This window comes from Pinus tabuliformis, chromosome 4_2, assembly GCF_031772625.1.
Source record: "Pinus tabuliformis cultivar Carrire ecotype Pingquan chromosome 4_2, CPIR1, whole genome shotgun sequence".
Lineage (NCBI taxonomy): Eukaryota > Viridiplantae > Streptophyta > Pinopsida > Pinales > Pinaceae > Pinus > Pinus tabuliformis.
Genome location: NC_142304.1, coordinates 483,649,777 through 483,667,513, shown reverse-complemented (window position 1 = coordinate 483,667,513; position 17,737 = coordinate 483,649,777). Strand labels below are relative to the sequence as shown.

Genomic DNA, 17,737 nt, shown 5'->3' with positions numbered 1-17,737 from the left:
TGGTCTAATGTTAATGTAGAATTATCCACTCATGAATAAAGTATTACATATAAAGTGAGAAATCAATTTTTTATATTATTTTATTAAACTAAAATATTAGTTTATATAATTTTACATCAAGAAAATTACCTTACCAAATTATTCCAAAAATGTTTAACAAAATAGTAAAAACTAATAATTATAAATAGCAATAGAATTAGTTGGAGATAAACTATAATACAACAATATCTATATATATATATAATGAATGTTGATATATGTTTGAGGGATATTAATTAAGAAATTGTTATGAATGTTGATATATGTTTGTGGGCACTAGGGTCATGAAAAGATCAAATTTCGCACTAAGCTACAAACCTTTAACTATGAGGGGTTCCTTTGAGATGCACACGGTGCCATAAGTATGGTCATCTAGTTAATCAGTGCAGTTTACCCTTCTCTAAGTGACAGGTGTGGAGATGATCCTAGGTGATTTCTCCCCAACCAAAACCAGTCATTGGGGGTGATGCTTTATTTTTTAGGAGGTCCGTGAGAAGGATACAAAGGTGGAAGTTACTTCAAAATTTTCAAATTCGGATGCCCAGAAGGATCCTTCACCTCTAGCCATGGAAACTGATGTGGCTGTGGTTACCAACAAAAATTTGGAAAGCCACATCCCTCTAGGATACCACAGTGAATCAAATATCTAAATGAGGCTTGGATTTCGGGCAATGGCAATGTTAAATTGAAAGGGCAATGGATTGGACCATTACAAATATTATCATAGACCTTACTTTTCCCTGTTTATGTTTACTTTATAGTTCATGATGCATATTTTTGCACACTACTTTTGTCTATCATATGCAACAAATATAATAGAACAGACACTTTTTTGTGTATGTATATGGATGCATATACTTTTGATTCATTGTTTTACGTAGCATAAAATGTTTATGTGGAAAGTACATCTGATTTTCGGTGAACTCTTTCGATACACACATGTTAACACATGTTATGTATATGGAAAAAAAAAAAAAGGTAATTCTCTATATTATTTTAATAAAATAAAATTATTATTTTTTTAATAAAAAAAATTAAAAAATAGTAATGTGTTGTTATGTATATGAAAAAAAAGATAATTCTCTATATTACTTTAATAAAATAAAATTATTATTTTTTTAATAAAAAAATTAAAAAATAATAATGTGTTTTGTGTTTATCTATAAACTTGTAGTGTAAAAAGATACAAACAATATAAAAACAAGTTTTATAATCAATTTTACTTTTTAAAATTCTAGTATTTAAAATCGATTTGCAAGTAATCTCATCAATATCATATCTCCGGAATTGTTTAAAAAAAAACTTAATGTCAAATTAACATTTTTGAGCATATTTTTAAAAGCACCAATTGTCTTAAAATATAAAGCATATGTTTTCAATCATTTTTTTCACATTTTTTCTATGTTTTAACTGTTTTTTAATATTTTCTGATCTTTTTAATCTATCCTTCCGCTGTCTTATGTTTTTCTTTCTCCGTTACTACGTAGAATTTAAGAGAGATGCTTTCATTATTCTTTCCCTCTTTTATGTTTTTCTATCTTCATTCTATACGTAGGGTTTAAGAGACCTTTTTTGCTTTTCTCAAAGTCGTTGAAAGATGTGGTTACTTAATGCAATCTATCTGTGAATTTCTTTTGATTGACCTGACTCAAACGTGCAACCCGTAATTTACAAGTTTGTTATATAGTCAAGGGTATTATTTCGTAAGACCCGAATGTGCTCGCCGGAAAAATTCAGAAGAGTGAAATATCAGACTCCAAATTTGTGTTCTAAACCGTGTTTCCACAAAGTGCCAAAGCATATCATTACACGCCATAATACTGATGCAAAATACATGGATTATTCCAAATAAATTTATACGAAATTTTATTGATCGAAGGAATATTTTGAGAAGAAGTTCCAACTGTTCACATAGAGCTCTGCAATATGAGCCGATATAACCCCTGCACAACCAATTTGATTGTACGACTGATTCACACTACTACAAGCTACAAAAATTACTCGACTATTTAAACAATGGGCCCGTCCCTAATGCTAACACCTCTTATCTACCCAAACATAAGGAACCACAAATAGCCTTCTCTGCCTCTGCAACTAAAACTATGCCCAACATTTATGTAGTTACGTTTCTGCTTCAGCAATGGCGTCCAATCGACGAAATTAAAATCCTGAAAAAATAAAATAAAGCATAAGATTGCTTGCACGTTAAAACAATGATTCAGACTGAACATTGTACGGTAGTTGTGTATGAGAAGTGACAACTTACTTAATGATTTAACTATGAAGAAGCGGGAGATGGAGCCGAAGTGGGAGAAATTGTTGTGACTCCAGAACCAATTGTTGCAGGAGCGACAGCAAATGATGCAACCTCGCTTATCATTCGCCGTTGCCCACTTCTGTGAGACTCGCACAGACGGGGCAAGTAGATACCTACACAAATTATATACAAATAAATCAATCATGGGCTAACTTTAGGTATACATATACATATTCATGGCCGTAGCTATATTTCATGTAGTATATCACTGAATATACTATTTTACATCTGCGACACTAGTGGCGTTAACAGTGAGAAATAATGAAGTACCTTCCCCTGCGGCAAGATTGAAGTAGAGGTCAATAATGTTGGGGCAGTTGTTGTAGCAGCGGGGAAGGCATAACTTCTTTGTGAAACCACTTTCTGCTAGAGAATCCGTGGACATCCCCACTGTCATCCTCTCCACCCCACAGGCGTTCACGCATTCATCTGTTTCTATCAATTCTTTCATATTCTCAGCTATAACCTCTGAGCTCTGCACATCATCAATTACCCAATCAATTAAGGGGGAAGTTGGGTAGAAGCAATGCTAAACATAGAATCAATGGCGAAAGATCTAAAGAAACTCACCTGGCATTCATACTGCACATTGCCATCGCTCAAGATGGACTTCTCAAGCACACAACGTGCTCCAGAAAATGACACAGAAAACGCGCAAACCTCCACGGGCAGCTTCTCGCATACTATCTCACCTGATCATTAACCAATCGAATAGTAAGCACTTCATAAATCAAAAAAATCTTGATTCTATTAATACTTATTGTGATCTCGTTATCAGAAAAGCATCAGCCAAGCCAATTATAGATTCCAAATGGACACACGCAACATAAACGGAATCAATTTTACTACATACCAGAAACAACTTGCAGACTTAGAACTGAAATAAGGGCTGAGATCGTGAAAAGAATCCTCGCAACAGCCATTTTGGTATTGTTCTGAATCTCTGCCAACGATGTTAATATAATTTACAGAAACAATAGCAGAAAATGGACGGTAGAAGATTCTGAGTGCGTGATCGAAAACTCTGCGCTTCAAGGATCACTTGTTAAATCTTGTATATATAGGGGCAAAAACTAAAAAGTGGAGACAAAACAAACGACTCCGTGGAGACTTTCCTCAAAGCGGAAGCCGCCTCGACGAATTGGGCGATGCCCGATGGGACCGCCACAGAAGTTTCCCGGAAACGCACTTCAATAAAGTATGTGTGAACACCGCGTTCAATAATATGGAGACTGATTGGGCGGAGAATTCTAAATCTTCTCCTTTTTCATTTATTAGTTTTATTTTAAAAATATTATTATTTTTATTTAAAATTGGGTTAAAAATTTACAAGAACGGTTAGGTTAGTAGATATTAATGATTAAAAATTATATAATATCAATATTATAATATAATAATAGAGTGATAAAGAGAGCGTATTAGATTTTCTAATACGAGAACATTTATATTATTTATCTAGGTTGAATTTAATAGGGTAAAGGGAGAAGTTTTTTCAAGAGGTTGGATTTAATAGGGTAAGGGAGAAGTTTTTATTAATTAGATAAGGTTTAATTTTTATTATGGTTTAACTTGAAGTCATGGAGTTATCTAAATCTAGTGATCTCAAAAAGGTTGGATTCAATAGTAGAAAGGTTACCTTTATGTCTATAATTCATAAATAGTGATGGGGTGTTGTAGAAAACTAATTTGCATTAAGGAGAAGTTCAAAAAGATTGAAAGCCTACCCCATGTTTTGTGTGGTGGAAAACTAACTTGCATTGATGAGAAGCCCAAAGGGATTGAAAGCCCAACCCCATGTCTTCAATTTATAAATCATGACTAGTTGTGATGCAAAACTAATTTGAATGGAGGAGAAGCAACTAACTTGCACTACATGTGGTGGAAAACTAACTTGCATTAAGGAAAAGCCCTAAGGGTTTGACAACCCACCCCCATGTCTTCAATTTATAAAATGTGACTCGGTGTGGTGGAAAACTAACTTGCATTGAGGAGAAGCCTAAAGGGGTTGAAAACCCACCCCCATGTCTTCAATTTATAAAACGTCACTAGGTGTGGTGGAAAACTAACTTGCATTGAGGAGAAGCCTAAAGGGGTTGAAAACCCACCCCCGTGTAATCAATTTATAAACTCCACTAGGTGTGAAAAACTAACCTACATTGAGGAGAAGCCTAAAGAGGTTGAAAGTCCACCCTCATGTCTTCAATTTATAAACTCCACTGAGTGTGGTGGAAAATTAATTTGCATTGAGGAGAATCCTCAAGGGGTTGAAAGCCACCACCATTTCTTCAATTAAACCCAAAGGGGTTGAAAACCCACCCTTATGCCTTCAATTTATAAGCCCCACTTGGTGTGGTGGAAAAGTAACTTCCATTGAGGAGCAGCCCAAAGGGGTTGAAATCCCACCCCCATTTCTTCAATTTATAAATGCCACTAGGTGTGGAAAAACTAACTTACATTAAGGAGTAACTCTAGAAACCAAATCCTCCACGAAGAACTCTGACTTGCATTGACTTGCATTAAGGGGCATCTCTACAACAAAACAATTCTTGGTGGAAGAACTAAACCCCACTAGGTGTGGAAGAACTAACTTGCATTGAGGAGTAGCTCTACAATAAACAAAATCCTCCACCAAGAACTCACTTGCATTAAGGAGCATCTCTACAACAAACCAATTCATGGTTGGAAGAATTGACTTGAATTGAGGAGCAACTCTGCAACAAACCAAATCCTACACAAGAATTGAGTTGCAATGAGGAACATCTTTGCAACAAACCAAATCATGCACCAAGAATTAACTCACAATGAGGAGCATCTCTACAACAAACCAAATCCTTCTCTTCTAGTGAGTCATTCCAGACACTATTGATACTTCCATGTCAAGGCATTAAGTGGATCAAAGCCCACCCCATGTCCTTCATTAAATGAGAAGCCCAAAGCCATTGGATCCAATGTTGGAAAGCCCACCCATGTCTTTCAATTTATATCATTGGATCCAATGGTGGAAAGCCTACCCCCATGGGCATAAGAACATAAAGGAGTAGTTTTGCAACAAAGCAGTGTTGATATTTCCCTAGTTTTGCAACAAAGCAGTGTTGATATTTCCCCATTCTCTTGATGGATTTTAGTTAACTTATGATTTTTCTACTTTTACAAATACCACAGCGTAATGCATTGCATAATAAAATCTTGATGAGTAAACCTTTTTGTAATTATATAAACATTTTAAATAAATAAATAAAAACATTAACTTTTGTTTTTGATTTCCAATTTAAAAAATCAAAACTTCTTATTATTATTTAATATCATATAATATGGTATATTTCATATCATATAATATGTCATGATATATTAGCCGTATTTGACCGGCATATCAGCCCCTTCGGCGCAGACTGCCTGTCAAATCCTGCGGAGACGAAAAATGGTGTCCCGCGGAGTTTAAAAATATGACCATTCAAGATCGTCTCTGAAGCGACCATTTCGCCATTTGTGTATTGACTTAATAAAGTGATACACGCCTACTCAACTATATGCAATTTTTTCGCTGCCCTAAATGTAAACGTGCCGTCTAGCGACTCGATGCCCAGATTAAAGGAGGCCGTGTGGAGTATTGCAGCGCATTTGTTGACTTGACTCGATCATCAGTTTGTCACACTACGTAAATGTAGCTGGCTTAGGAACATTCGAGGAAGGGCTGTATTTGGAAGATTACTTTTTTGAAATTTTATTAAAGACAATTAAATTTTTCAAAAATTAAAAATAAATTTATTTCATTTGTTTATTACTTAATTCCATTTTATCATTTATCTACGGGTACAAACATTTAACTATAAATCCAATCATTTACCTCGATGTACAAATATTTAATTGTAACAATAAAAAATATTATTATAATATAATTAATTTGTTATGTATGTGTTGTAGTTGCTATAACACTTTCTAAGATTTTGCTTTCATTTAAATTTTGGAGACCTATAATGATCATGTGAATTTTCGTTTTGAGTTATCATGGTCATGTGGTCATATTTTTGTAATTGTTCAAGTCTTCCTTTAGAAAATCTCAGTGTCGACGCATCATGCATTTACCAATCTTAGACTTAGCGCACTTTTTGGAGACAATGGAGCGCACTTCATGGGAACAGTGGAGCTCATTCCTTGTCAACATGTAGAGCACACTTCATGTCGACAGCATGAGCGCAATTCTTGGGAGAAATTCTACTGCATTCTTTGATGACACTTAGAGCGCATATTCTAGAGGCAGTCAAAGCATTTTCCAAAGATAACTAGAGCGCACTTTCTAAAGATAGTGCTATCACACTCTCTATTGACAGTTCTCTTGTCCTTATCCCATGATTTTTTCGACATGCAATAGTGCACCTCAAACCCTAATTTATGCTCTCGCTATATAAAGAGTCTAGTTCAGAGCTCATTTTCACACATATCTTTTGCTTTGGAGCTCTACGCACTTTTGGAGCACGAGTGCTCACTACTCTTGATTGCAAGTGCACCATCTTCTAGGTAAGCTTTCTCATCTATTTCACTTAGCTCTTATTAACATATCCAAAATCCAACCAAGTGTCGCTTCAATTCTTGCATAATGATTTCAATGTTTCTTTACATTCTAAAGACTCTTCACATTTCAGTGATGAATGTGGTTGTATATATGTGTGTGTGCATGCCAATCTTTTCATTCTTATGATCCCCCCTTCTCGTTCTTATTGTACACTTAGTATATTTTTCAGTAGGTCATTGTTTTCATGCATTGTGCTAACTCTAAATTCTTCAAAAGCTTCACCAGTGCATTGCGCTTTCCTAGATAGTAACTATCGAGTCCTTGCTTCTTAGAAGAGCGGCCTGCACCCATTAAAGAGCTTGTCTCTCAAGAGCGCAAAGTGAACTTCTAGGCCACGGTCTCCAGCCCTTTATCCACTAATGATGTGACTTGTGCCCTTCACTATCCTTAAAGCGTTGATTTGCACAGAGCGCACTTTCAATTGGCAAGCATGCAACATTTACTCACTGCAAATATGACTTGCCCTCACCAAAGAGCCTCTCTACCAACAAGAGTGCATTGCGCACTTATAGTGACTAAGCCTCTAACCACTATCTGTCGCTGATGTAACCTTCACTCAAGCCACTCTCTTCCAACCTTAGCATAGAGCGCACATCCAGTGACCACTGTAACGACCCTTACCTCAATCCTAAACTCTTTTGCTCATAACCAATGCACTACCCATTCATAATGACTTATTTTGCATAAATAAACAAGATAGAATAGGTGGTTTTATGGAACTGATTATTGTTTTCCATGAGTGAATTCCAATGTTTAGGTACTGCAATGTAACACACCTCCTCTTACATCTGCCCACTTTCACTGGCTTTCCCAGGGTAAACATGAGCTGAGGGGATGCTATGACATGACTCAACCTCCTATATGACCTTAAGGAAATGTATTCGACATAACAAGACCTTACTGACTTCCCCTAGGTGCTACAGGACCACTAGGAACCAACCAATCAATCCAAGTGTCCAACCCCTAAGATAACTTTCTTTTTCAATGAGCTAGACCCCTAGTCGCTACCATGACAAAGCCTCCAAGCGATTGTAACCCTCCAGTCATTCCCACAAGCCTACTTCCCAACAACTGTAGTCTCTTTTAGGAAGTTTTGTGCCAACGACTGTGAGATTTAAGCCACTTTTCAGGGCTAGGATCCAAATTGCTGCCTAGAACTTAATGAAACTCCTAGAAATGATAAATAACACAAAGATAAAGCCTATAACACAAAACTGACTCAAAGACTTGACCTAGCCCAGTCTAACCATAACAATCATTATGTTAAACACATGATGAACATGAAACCTATAGGTCATAAATGCATATATGAACATAAAGATATGAAATGATGTTGACCATGAAGGACTAACACCCTCTGACAATAGTTTCCATAACATCTATTAGGTCATGCAGTGAGTAACCATTCCTTTATCAACCAAACATGATAAGAACCATAACTTGGATCTGTCATAAAACCATGCGTATAACCAGATAAATAACAATGGTAGAACAACCATTAAAGACACATAATAACAAGTATATCTACTCATAAAATACAAGAGAAACTTAGCTCTTATTAACATATCCAAAATCCAACCAAGTCAAGGACTTCCACATACCACCCGACCATAGATTGGGCTGAACCAAATATTTCTTTCAGCCAATCATCCCCGTGCCTTATTCCAAGCATGAATGTGAGATCTCTTGTGATAAATCAATCCATAAACAACCAAGTGAATCCAGAGGATAAACCACCTCCACCCTCACAATACCGTGATCTCACCTAAATCGGTCTCGAGATCACAAAACCAAACCAAACTTGGATGCCTCAGTATTCCTTCATCATCCCTTCAGGAATTTTTCTGTCTCCACCCACCTGTTGAGGGCTTCCCGGAGAAAACTATCTCCATCCCCAACCCTTCTTATTTTCCCGAGACAACCTCACCCATATCCAAAACCTTCCGGAAATCTAAAGCTCAACCAAGAATGAATCCCCTCACACCATGGTTATCCAAAACTTGTAAGGAAAGACTTAAACCATTGTTAAAACTTAGCAAAATCCATGCCACCAACAACAAAAAACCTAAATATATGCATGTATATACCTTGCATGCCACCCCCAGCTAGGAAATCATACATGCAACCTGTTACCCGCAAGTATTCTCATTGAAGCCACTTGATCCCACCTTTCCTTGCTTGATCATTTCTTGCCTTTGCTTTACTTTCTCTCCTTCTCCTTCCTTTTCTTGCTTGCTTTCCTTCTCCTCGTGGTGCTCTTCTCCTCTCTGAAACCAATTCCAAAGTTGAACTCGCAAAAGGCCCCAAACTCATGCTCTAATGTCTTTTTATTATTGATTCCTCTAATTTCTTCATTTTCCCTCTATTTTCCTTCAATTTCCTCCTCACACACAATATGTGACCTTTCACCTTCCTTTTCTCATATTTTCCATTATTTTCATAAATAAAATGCCAATAACGTATTTTTTCCTTTTCAAAGCCTTTGCCATTTCCTTTGCCAATTTCCCCTTAGTCATAATAAACAAAAAGTGATGCCCACTAGGATGATTTTCCCAACATTCAGCTTGGAATACTTGTCCCATGACCTTGGTCTTATTTTTCCCTTATTAACTTTTTTACATGAACTTTTAACTCAAGGATATTACAAACCCCTCCCTCTTAGGGGAACACCATCCTCGGTGTTGTATGACACATATAACTAGAAAACCGTTGAAAAACAAAAAATGCCCAGGGATCTTTATAACCCAACACATTGCAATATTTACAATGAATAACATGCTCAAAAGAAAAACCATCATGACACACATGACAACATGACAACCATATGTCATATTCAAGCTTTTTAATGCAACTCATTGCGGTATTTACAATATCAACCATACATAAATATGTACATGTAACAAAATCTCATTTTCCTTCACCAACAAATAATGAAGGATACATAGCCTGCATCTGATCAACCATCTCCCATGTAACTTCATCGGCCCAAAGTGCTTCCACTACACTATAACTTGCTCGATTTCTCTGTTCTGAAGCATGAGTTATTTCCACTCCAATATGCACTAAGGTTCCTACTGGCATTCTCCTTCTACATTCACCTACAATATAGACTAATCAATAACATGATCAACATCCTTTACATATATTTTAAGCAATGAAACATAGAAAATATCATGGACTTTCACTGTCGGAGGTAGTGCAAGTCTATAGGCCACTGGTCCAATCCTCTCAAGGATATCGAAAGGCCCTCAATACTGAGGTGCCAACATGGCACATGATCCAATCCTCAAGGAGCTTTTCTTGGGCTTGATCACAAATAGACATGCTCCCTAACTTGAAACTCCCTAAAATCTCTATGTTGGTCTACATAAATTTTCTGCCTGTCCCATGCTACCTTTAGATTCTTCTTGATAACCTACATTTCTCGTTCCATGTCTTCCGACATCTCTGTTTCAATAGCTAACATTTTCATTAGATTACTCCAGCTAATGGGAGTATTACAACTCCGGCCATAGAGTGCCTCAAATGGACTCATCCTCAGTGAATCCTGATACCCATTGTTGTAAGAAAACTCAATCAATGGAAAATACTCCTCCCACTTCCTCTAGTGGTACATGACATAAATCCTCAACATATCCTCCAGAATCCTATTGACCCTCTCTCTCTGTCCATATTTTTTTGGATAAGTTGTATTAAAGGCCAACTTTATACCCAAACTTGCAAATAACTCTTTCCAAAACCTAGAAGTGAACTTAGCATCTTTTTCCGACACAATCTTCTTCAGAACATCGTGCAATCTTACTATCTCTCTGATGAAGACCTGCGCTACCTCACTAGCTGAATAAGTAGTCTTCACTAGAATGAGGTGAGATACCTTGCTCAACCTTTCAACCACAACCATGATGGAATCATGCTGCTTCGATGTCCTTAACAAACCTGTAATGAAATCCATGGAAACGACCTCCGATTTCCACTCCAGAATCAAAATAGGTTGTAACAAACCAGTTGGGTGCTTACACTCAACTTTCACCTGCTGACAGTCCAAGCATCTAGTAACAACTCTTCCACTTCCTTCTTTAGATTCGGCCAATAGTAGAACTTCTTCATTTTTGTCAATGTCTTTTGATATCCTAGGTGACCTAAATATGGCCTAACATGAAACTCCCTCAAGATAAGCTTCTTGAGCTCACTGTCATGTGGCACATAGATCTTGTCCCTTAATTTGACCAATCCATTTGCTGTGAGACAATAGTCCACATCTTGATCACATATACCCTATTGTAACCTATGCCTAAGCTGTTGATACCTATCATCATGTTGTCCTACCTATAGGATCTGATCTTGTAAATCTGCCCCATAAGAGCTCATAGCTGCTATGTGATTTACCTGCACTTCTGATTAGAGCATTGACAACCCTATTATCCTTTCCCTTAATGTATTTTATCTCAAATTAAAACTCATTGAGCATGGAAAACCTTCTAGCTTTCTTGGAATTTAGATTCGGTTGGTCAAACAAGTACCTCAGCTCACTATGATCACTCATTAATACAAACCTCCTACCAAGAAGATAGCGCCTCCACGTCTTTAATGGATGAATGATCGCTTCCAACTCAAGATCATGAGTCACATAGTTCTGCTCGTTTTCATTCAGATTCCTTGACTCATAGCACACCACTTGTCCTTCCTGCATTAGGACTCCATCAAGTCCTCTCTTGCAAGAATTTGTGCACACCATGAACTCTTTATCTGGATCTGCAATATTTAACACTAGAGCATTCATCAACAACTACTTCAACCCCTCAAAACTTGTTGCACATTCCTCTATCCATTCAAATTTATTTCCTTTCCTCTGCAATGATGTAATAGGATATGCAATCCATGAAAAGTTACTAATGAATCTACTGTAGTACCCTACTAGCCCCATGAATGATTTGACCTCATTCAGATTCTTAGGAGCTGCCCACTCCATGATATACCTTATCTTTTTTAGGTCAAATGATATGCCTTCCTTGGAAACAACATGTCCTAAGTAATGTACCTCTATTTGAGAGAAACTAAATTTACTAAGCTTGGCATACAACTGATGATGTCTTAGCAATCTCAACACTATTTATAGATGTTCGGCATGATCTTCTTCATTCTTAGAATATATCAAGATGTCATCAATGAATACAATAACAAATTTGTCCAGATAAGGATGCAACTAAATATTCATCAAGCACATGAAAGTAGCTAAAGCATTAGTCAAACTGAAAGAACAACAACAAACTCATAATGCCCATACCTAGTCCAAAAAGTAGTCTTGTAGATATCATCTTCTTTAATGTGCACCTCATGGTATCTTAATCTCAAATAAATATTTGAGAAAATTTCTTTTCCCTTCAAATGGTTAAACAAGTCATCAATACTCAGCAATGAATATTTGTTCTTGATGGTTACCTTGTTCAGTTGTCTGTAGTTAATGCATAACTTGAGAGTACCATCCTTCTTCTTCATAAATAACATTGGTGCACCCCAAGGTGATACACTTGGCCTAATGTATCCCTTGTCAAGCATTTCCTTCAACTTCAACTTCAATTCTACCAACTCTAGAGTGATCATTTGATAAGGTTCCTTCGATTCCGGTGCTGCCTCTTGTACCAACTCAATAGAAAATTCCACTTCCATGTGAGGAGGAAACTCTGAAACCTCTGCGAGAAACACATCCTGAAACTGCTACAATACGGGGTACCTCTTGAATATTTCTGCATCCTCAACATCCTTACCCTTGTCATTGGAAATATGGAATGCAAATAGTGCACACCCCTTCCTACGACTGTGCTTAGCTTGAATAGATGTAAGCATCCTCACTGATGTAGGATTCTTTTTTCCCAACAAGATTCTCTTTTCCCCATTATCATCTTGGCACTCAATAGCCTTGTCATAATAATCTACTTTGGTTCTGTAGAGGTACAACCAATCCATTCCCAAAATCATACTATATGATCCCAATGGAAGCACATTTAGGTGTGCAGATGTAGGCATACCATTCAGCTCAAATGCATAAGCTCTTACCGAGTGATGAACTCTCTTCTTAGTACTTCTAGTTAACTGCATGAACCAAGACTCTTCATGCATTTATTTTCTCAAACCACACTCATCCACCAGGTCAGGATTAACATAACTATAATTAGATCGAGGGTCAATCAAAATAGAAACAAATTTACCACAAAGCTTACCTTCCATCTCAATAATGGATGCCTGGAGATTTTCCTACTTGTTGTCCATAATTGCATAAATACAAGGAATGCTTGTTGTCCTCCTGAGCACTGTAAATCTAAGGCCTAACACCCTAGTACAATGTACAATCCTTCTTGTGATGATATTTTCCACATATACAACCATACAACGGTCCCCTACCATCACCTCTATTTTGCTACTCTCCAGGCTGCGACCCATATCGCTTCTCAACTACATTAAACTTATTGTAAGGAACCACATTCTCTTGCTCACCTACATCCTGAGGTATTCCCATCATTGGTGGCCACTTCCATTTAAGCTTCTCATCCCCCTTCAAATCACGCTTAGGCTCAACTTTATGCTTTTACTGCTCATAACAATGCTTTAGTTTTTTGATGGCTTCCTCCAGCAATTGTGGCTCATCAAACTCAATCTGGTCTCTATATGCTGCTGGAAACCTATTGATGGACCATTGAATCTTTGCTTTCTCATCCTCGAGTGATCCAAGTGGCTTTGAAAATAGAAGTGACCTTGAAAATACTCAAAAATAAAAGTAGCAAATGGAAGCGAAGCTAAAGCAAGATCGTAGTGCTCATCACCTTAATTCTAACGGTGCAAATGTAACTCAAATTCAAGTTTGTATGCTCAAGATATAGCCGGTCAAAGTTATGGTCAAACTAGGCCAAGTAGTAGTCACTAACGAGGAAACAATTTGGTGAAAAGATGGTGCACATAAAATGGTAGTCAAAATGGATAATTTGTCACCTCTTTAATTTTCCTAATGACCCTTAAAAACTAGATCCGAAATTTTAACCAATTGTTCTAAAAAAATAAAAATATATATATTTGGGGTGGCGGGCTGCCACCCCTACCACCCCCCCAACGGTTCAAACGACATATGTTTAAATTAATATGGTGGGTGGTCCACCCTAGGCGGACCTGCCCAACCCACGTTCAATATAATACCGCCATGTAATGGGAGCTCAGCGGGGTTCGGACCCCCCCGACCCATGTGGGTTGGCCTGCCAACAGGCGACCCCAAATATAAACCACCACCAAAAATGTTAACCAAAATCCCCTCAAAGGCTATCGATGAAACAATTACAAACCTTTGTTTGGGGTGCGTCTAGTTTTGAACTCGGCCCTCCCCCACCATAATCGCCACCACTTGTTAACGATCCAACAACTCATTTGTTGGAAGGTCTGCCCACGTTTTATATAAAAAAAACATCAACCATTTTCCTTTCAAACGGAGGAGTGGTGGGACTGTGAGCCGAATACATGTTTTACAGGTGGAACCAGGAGCACCCAGGGTGGAAACCATGCCCGGAAACTAAGAAATATTCTAAAGGAATCTTGGGATAATATTCTTGTAGGGAATCTTGAGAAATCTAAAGATTCCTTGGAGCTCCAGAGGTCAATTGCTCAAAATATGGTCAAATTTATAGTCGTTTGACATGATTTCACGAATCCAATGGTGATGTCAGTTTCTACATCTGAGTTTTGCATTTTTCATCCTTGACAAAAATTGGAGGTATAAGGGTAATTCACTTCTTTGCTACCATTTAATTAAAGAAGTCCTCCGCATTTTGAGCAAGGCCTAAAGATGTAGCCTACATTGGGTGAAATCTGTAATCAAATCATTTGTGTGCCTTTGATCTCATGGTTGCTTTATGATTTCCGCATTTTTTCATGTGTTTAAGTTACTTGGTTACATGCTCTTTTATATGCAATTATGTCTGCATCCTTGAAGTTAAAAGATCTGGATCAAGTTTGGTATCATATCAGGTCTTCTTGATGCGAGTTGCATGAGTAAATGCTAACCGAGAGCAAGCTCCAAAGAGGAGAAGGAAAACTCAAATCCTTTCATCCCTAAGCAGGGCGTGCACCATGAAGGCGAAACATGGAAGATGAGGAATCTCAAATGGAGGAAGAGCGAAATTATTGCAAGATATTCTTCAACATGGAAGAGAAAGTTGACAAGTTGTTTGCAAATTATAAGAAGACAATCAAACATGAGAAGAAAGAACCTGATGACCATGCATTAGTGAATCATGAAGGTAGAAGAGGAAAGCCTCCTGAACTGCCCTCTCCATCCTAGAGTGACTATTCTTCTTCTTCTTCTCATCCCGCTAACAGGCATCATAGGAATACACCTAAGAAGCCATTTTTAAAGCTAGATGTAAAGTTTAATTTGCCCGCATATAATGGAGAATGTAATGCAGAGAAACTAAACAATTGGATTCAACGGATTGAGGTTTATTGTTGGATTCAGCAGATCAAGGAAGATAAGGCCAAGATTCAATTAGCATCTCTTTAGCTGGGTGGCACTGCTTTGTTCTAGTGGGAGAGAAAGTTGCAGAAAGACAACAAAAACTTGGGTAATCTCCTTTCTTCTTGGTCCAATTTTGTTTCTGCATTAAGAGATCAGTTTTATCCTTTGGGTTATCAACAAAAGGCTTTAAAGGAATAACAATATTTAAGACAATGAAAGGGTCAAAATGTACAAAGCTTCACAAAAAAGTTTAGAAAATAAGCATCGAATTTGAGCATTTCACTTGATTCACCCGAAACTGTAACAAAGTATATTGGTACTTTATATAGTTACATTAGACCTTCTTTGTTATTATCTGAGCCTACTACTATTAATACGCCTAGTGTGAAGGCCATTCACTTTGAAAGTAGGGCAAGGATGATAAAGAAGAGAAACCAAAGAAATAATTTTTTAAACCTCATAATGACAAGTGCAAAAGAAAAAGCAAGGGAAAGAACAAGAAGACAGCTACAACCGAAAAGGAGGAAGGAGCCCGTCCCTAATGCTAACCCCTCTCATCTACCCAAACATAAGGAACCACAAATAGCCTTCTCGGTCTCTGCAACTAAAACAAGGCCTAACATTTATGTAGTTACGTTTCTGCTTCAGAAATGGCGTCCAATCGACGAAATTAAAATCCTGAAAAAATAAAATAAAGCATAAGATCGCTTGCACCTAAAAACAATGATTCAGACTGAACATTGTATGGTGGTTGTATATGAGAAGCGAGAACTTACTTTAATGATTTAACCATGAAGAAGCGGGGGATGGAGCCGAAGTGGGAGAAGTTGTTGTGACTCCAGAACCAATTGTTGCGGGAGCGACAGCAAACGATGCAACCTCGCTTATCATTCGCCGTTGTCCGCTTCTGTGAGACTCGCACAGACGGGGCAAGTAGATACCTGCACAAATTATATACAAATAAATCAATCATGGGCTAACTTTATGTATACATATACATATTCATGGCCGCAGCTATATTTCATGTAGTATATCACTGAATATACTATTTTCCATCTGCGACACTAGTGGTCTTGATAGTGAGAAATAATGAAGTACCTTCCCCTGCGGCAAGATTGAAGTAGAGGTCAATAATGTTGGGGCAGTTGTTGTAGCAACGAGGACAGCATAACTTATTTGTGAAACCATGTTCCGCCAGGGAATCAGTGGAAATCCCCACAGTCATCCTCTCCACCCCACAGGCGTTCACGCATTCATCTGTTTCTATCAATTCTTTCATATTCTCAGCTATAACCTCGGAGCTCTGTACATCATCAATAGCCAATCAATTAAGGGGGAAGTTGGGTAGAAGCAATGCTAAACATAGAATCAATGGCGAAAGATCTAAAGAAACTCACCTGGCATTCATACTGCACATTGCCATCGCTCAAGATGGACTTCTCAAGCACACAACGTGCTCCAGAAAATGACACAGAAAACGCGCAAACCTCCACGGGCAGCTTCTCGCATACTATCTAACCTGATCATTAACCAATCGAATAGTAAGCACTTCATAAATAAAATAAATCTTGATTCTATTACTACTTATTGTGATCTGGTTATCAGAAAAGCATCAGCCAAGCCAATTATAGATTCTAAATGGACACACACAACATAAATGGAATCAATTTTACATACTACATATCAGAAACAACTTGCAGACTTAGAACTGAAATAAGGGCTGAGATCGTGAAAAGAATCCTCGCAACAGCCATTTCGGTATTGTTCTGAATCTCTGCCAACGATGTTAATATAATTTACAGAGACAATAGCAGAAAATGGACGGTAGAAGATTCTGAGTGCGTGATCGATAACTCTGCGCTTCAAGGATCACTTGTTAAATGTTGTATATATAGGGGCAAGAGCTAAAAAGCGGAGACAAAACAAACGACTCCGTGGAGACTTTCCCCAAAGCGGAAGTCGCCTCGACGAGTTGGGACCGCCACAGAAGTTTCCCGGAAATGCACTTCGATAAAGTATGTGTGAACACCGCCTTCAATAATATGGAGACTGATTGGGTGGAGAACTCTAAATATTCTCTTTTTTTCATTTATTAGTTTCATTTAAAAAATAATTTATTTTTATTTAAAATTGGGTTAAAAATTTACAAGAACTGTTAGGTTAGTAGATATTAATGGTTAAAAATTATATAATATCAATATTATAATATAATAATAGAGTGATAAAAGAGAGCGTATTAGATTTATTTAGGTTGAATTTAATAGTGTAAACGGAGAAGTTTTTCTTTTTAAGAGGTTGGATTTAATAGTGTAAAGGG

The 17,737-nt window shown here is 37.4% G+C and overlaps 1 protein-coding gene and 1 pseudogene across 2 annotated transcripts; both read right to left on the bottom strand.

The window, feature by feature from the left end:
• Positions 1 to 1,903: 1,903 nt before the first annotated feature.
• Positions 1,904 to 3,383, bottom strand: LOC149170061 (uncharacterized). The gene is made up of 5 exons (XM_089427228.1): positions 3,210 to 3,383; positions 2,927 to 3,048; positions 2,627 to 2,831; positions 2,306 to 2,469; positions 1,904 to 2,207 (listed from the first exon to the last, which is right to left on the bottom strand). The coding sequence occupies exons 1-4, from the start codon at positions 3,277 to 3,279 to the stop codon at positions 2,318 to 2,320; spliced, it is 549 nt and encodes a 182-aa protein (XP_089283354.1). The 5' UTR covers positions 3,280 to 3,383; the 3' UTR covers positions 1,904 to 2,207; positions 2,306 to 2,317.
• A 12,804-nt stretch (positions 3,384 to 16,187) lies between these two features.
• On the bottom strand, positions 16,188 to 17,268 carry LOC149170060 (uncharacterized; annotated as a pseudogene). The gene is made up of 4 exons (XR_016259464.1): positions 17,094 to 17,268; positions 16,818 to 16,934; positions 16,519 to 16,723; positions 16,188 to 16,361 (listed from the first exon to the last, which is right to left on the bottom strand). The product of XR_016259464.1 is annotated as an uncharacterized LOC149170060 (transcript).
• Between the last annotated feature and the right edge of the window lie 469 nt (positions 17,269 to 17,737).

Bases quoted from the DNA above. Each gene is read 5' to 3' on its own strand.
- LOC149170061 (XM_089427228.1), bottom strand. From the start codon at position 3,279: ATGGCTGTTGCGAGGATTCTTTTCACGATCTCAGCCCTTATTTCAGTT. The intron at 3,049-3,209 runs GTATGTAGTAAA...GTTAATGATCAG, and splicing joins AAGTCTGCAAGTTGTTTCTG to GTGAGATAGTATGCGAGAAG. The intron at 2,470-2,626 runs GTACTTCATTAT...TAATTTGTGTAG, and splicing joins CAATCTTGCCGCAGGGGAAG to GTATCTACTTGCCCCGTCTG.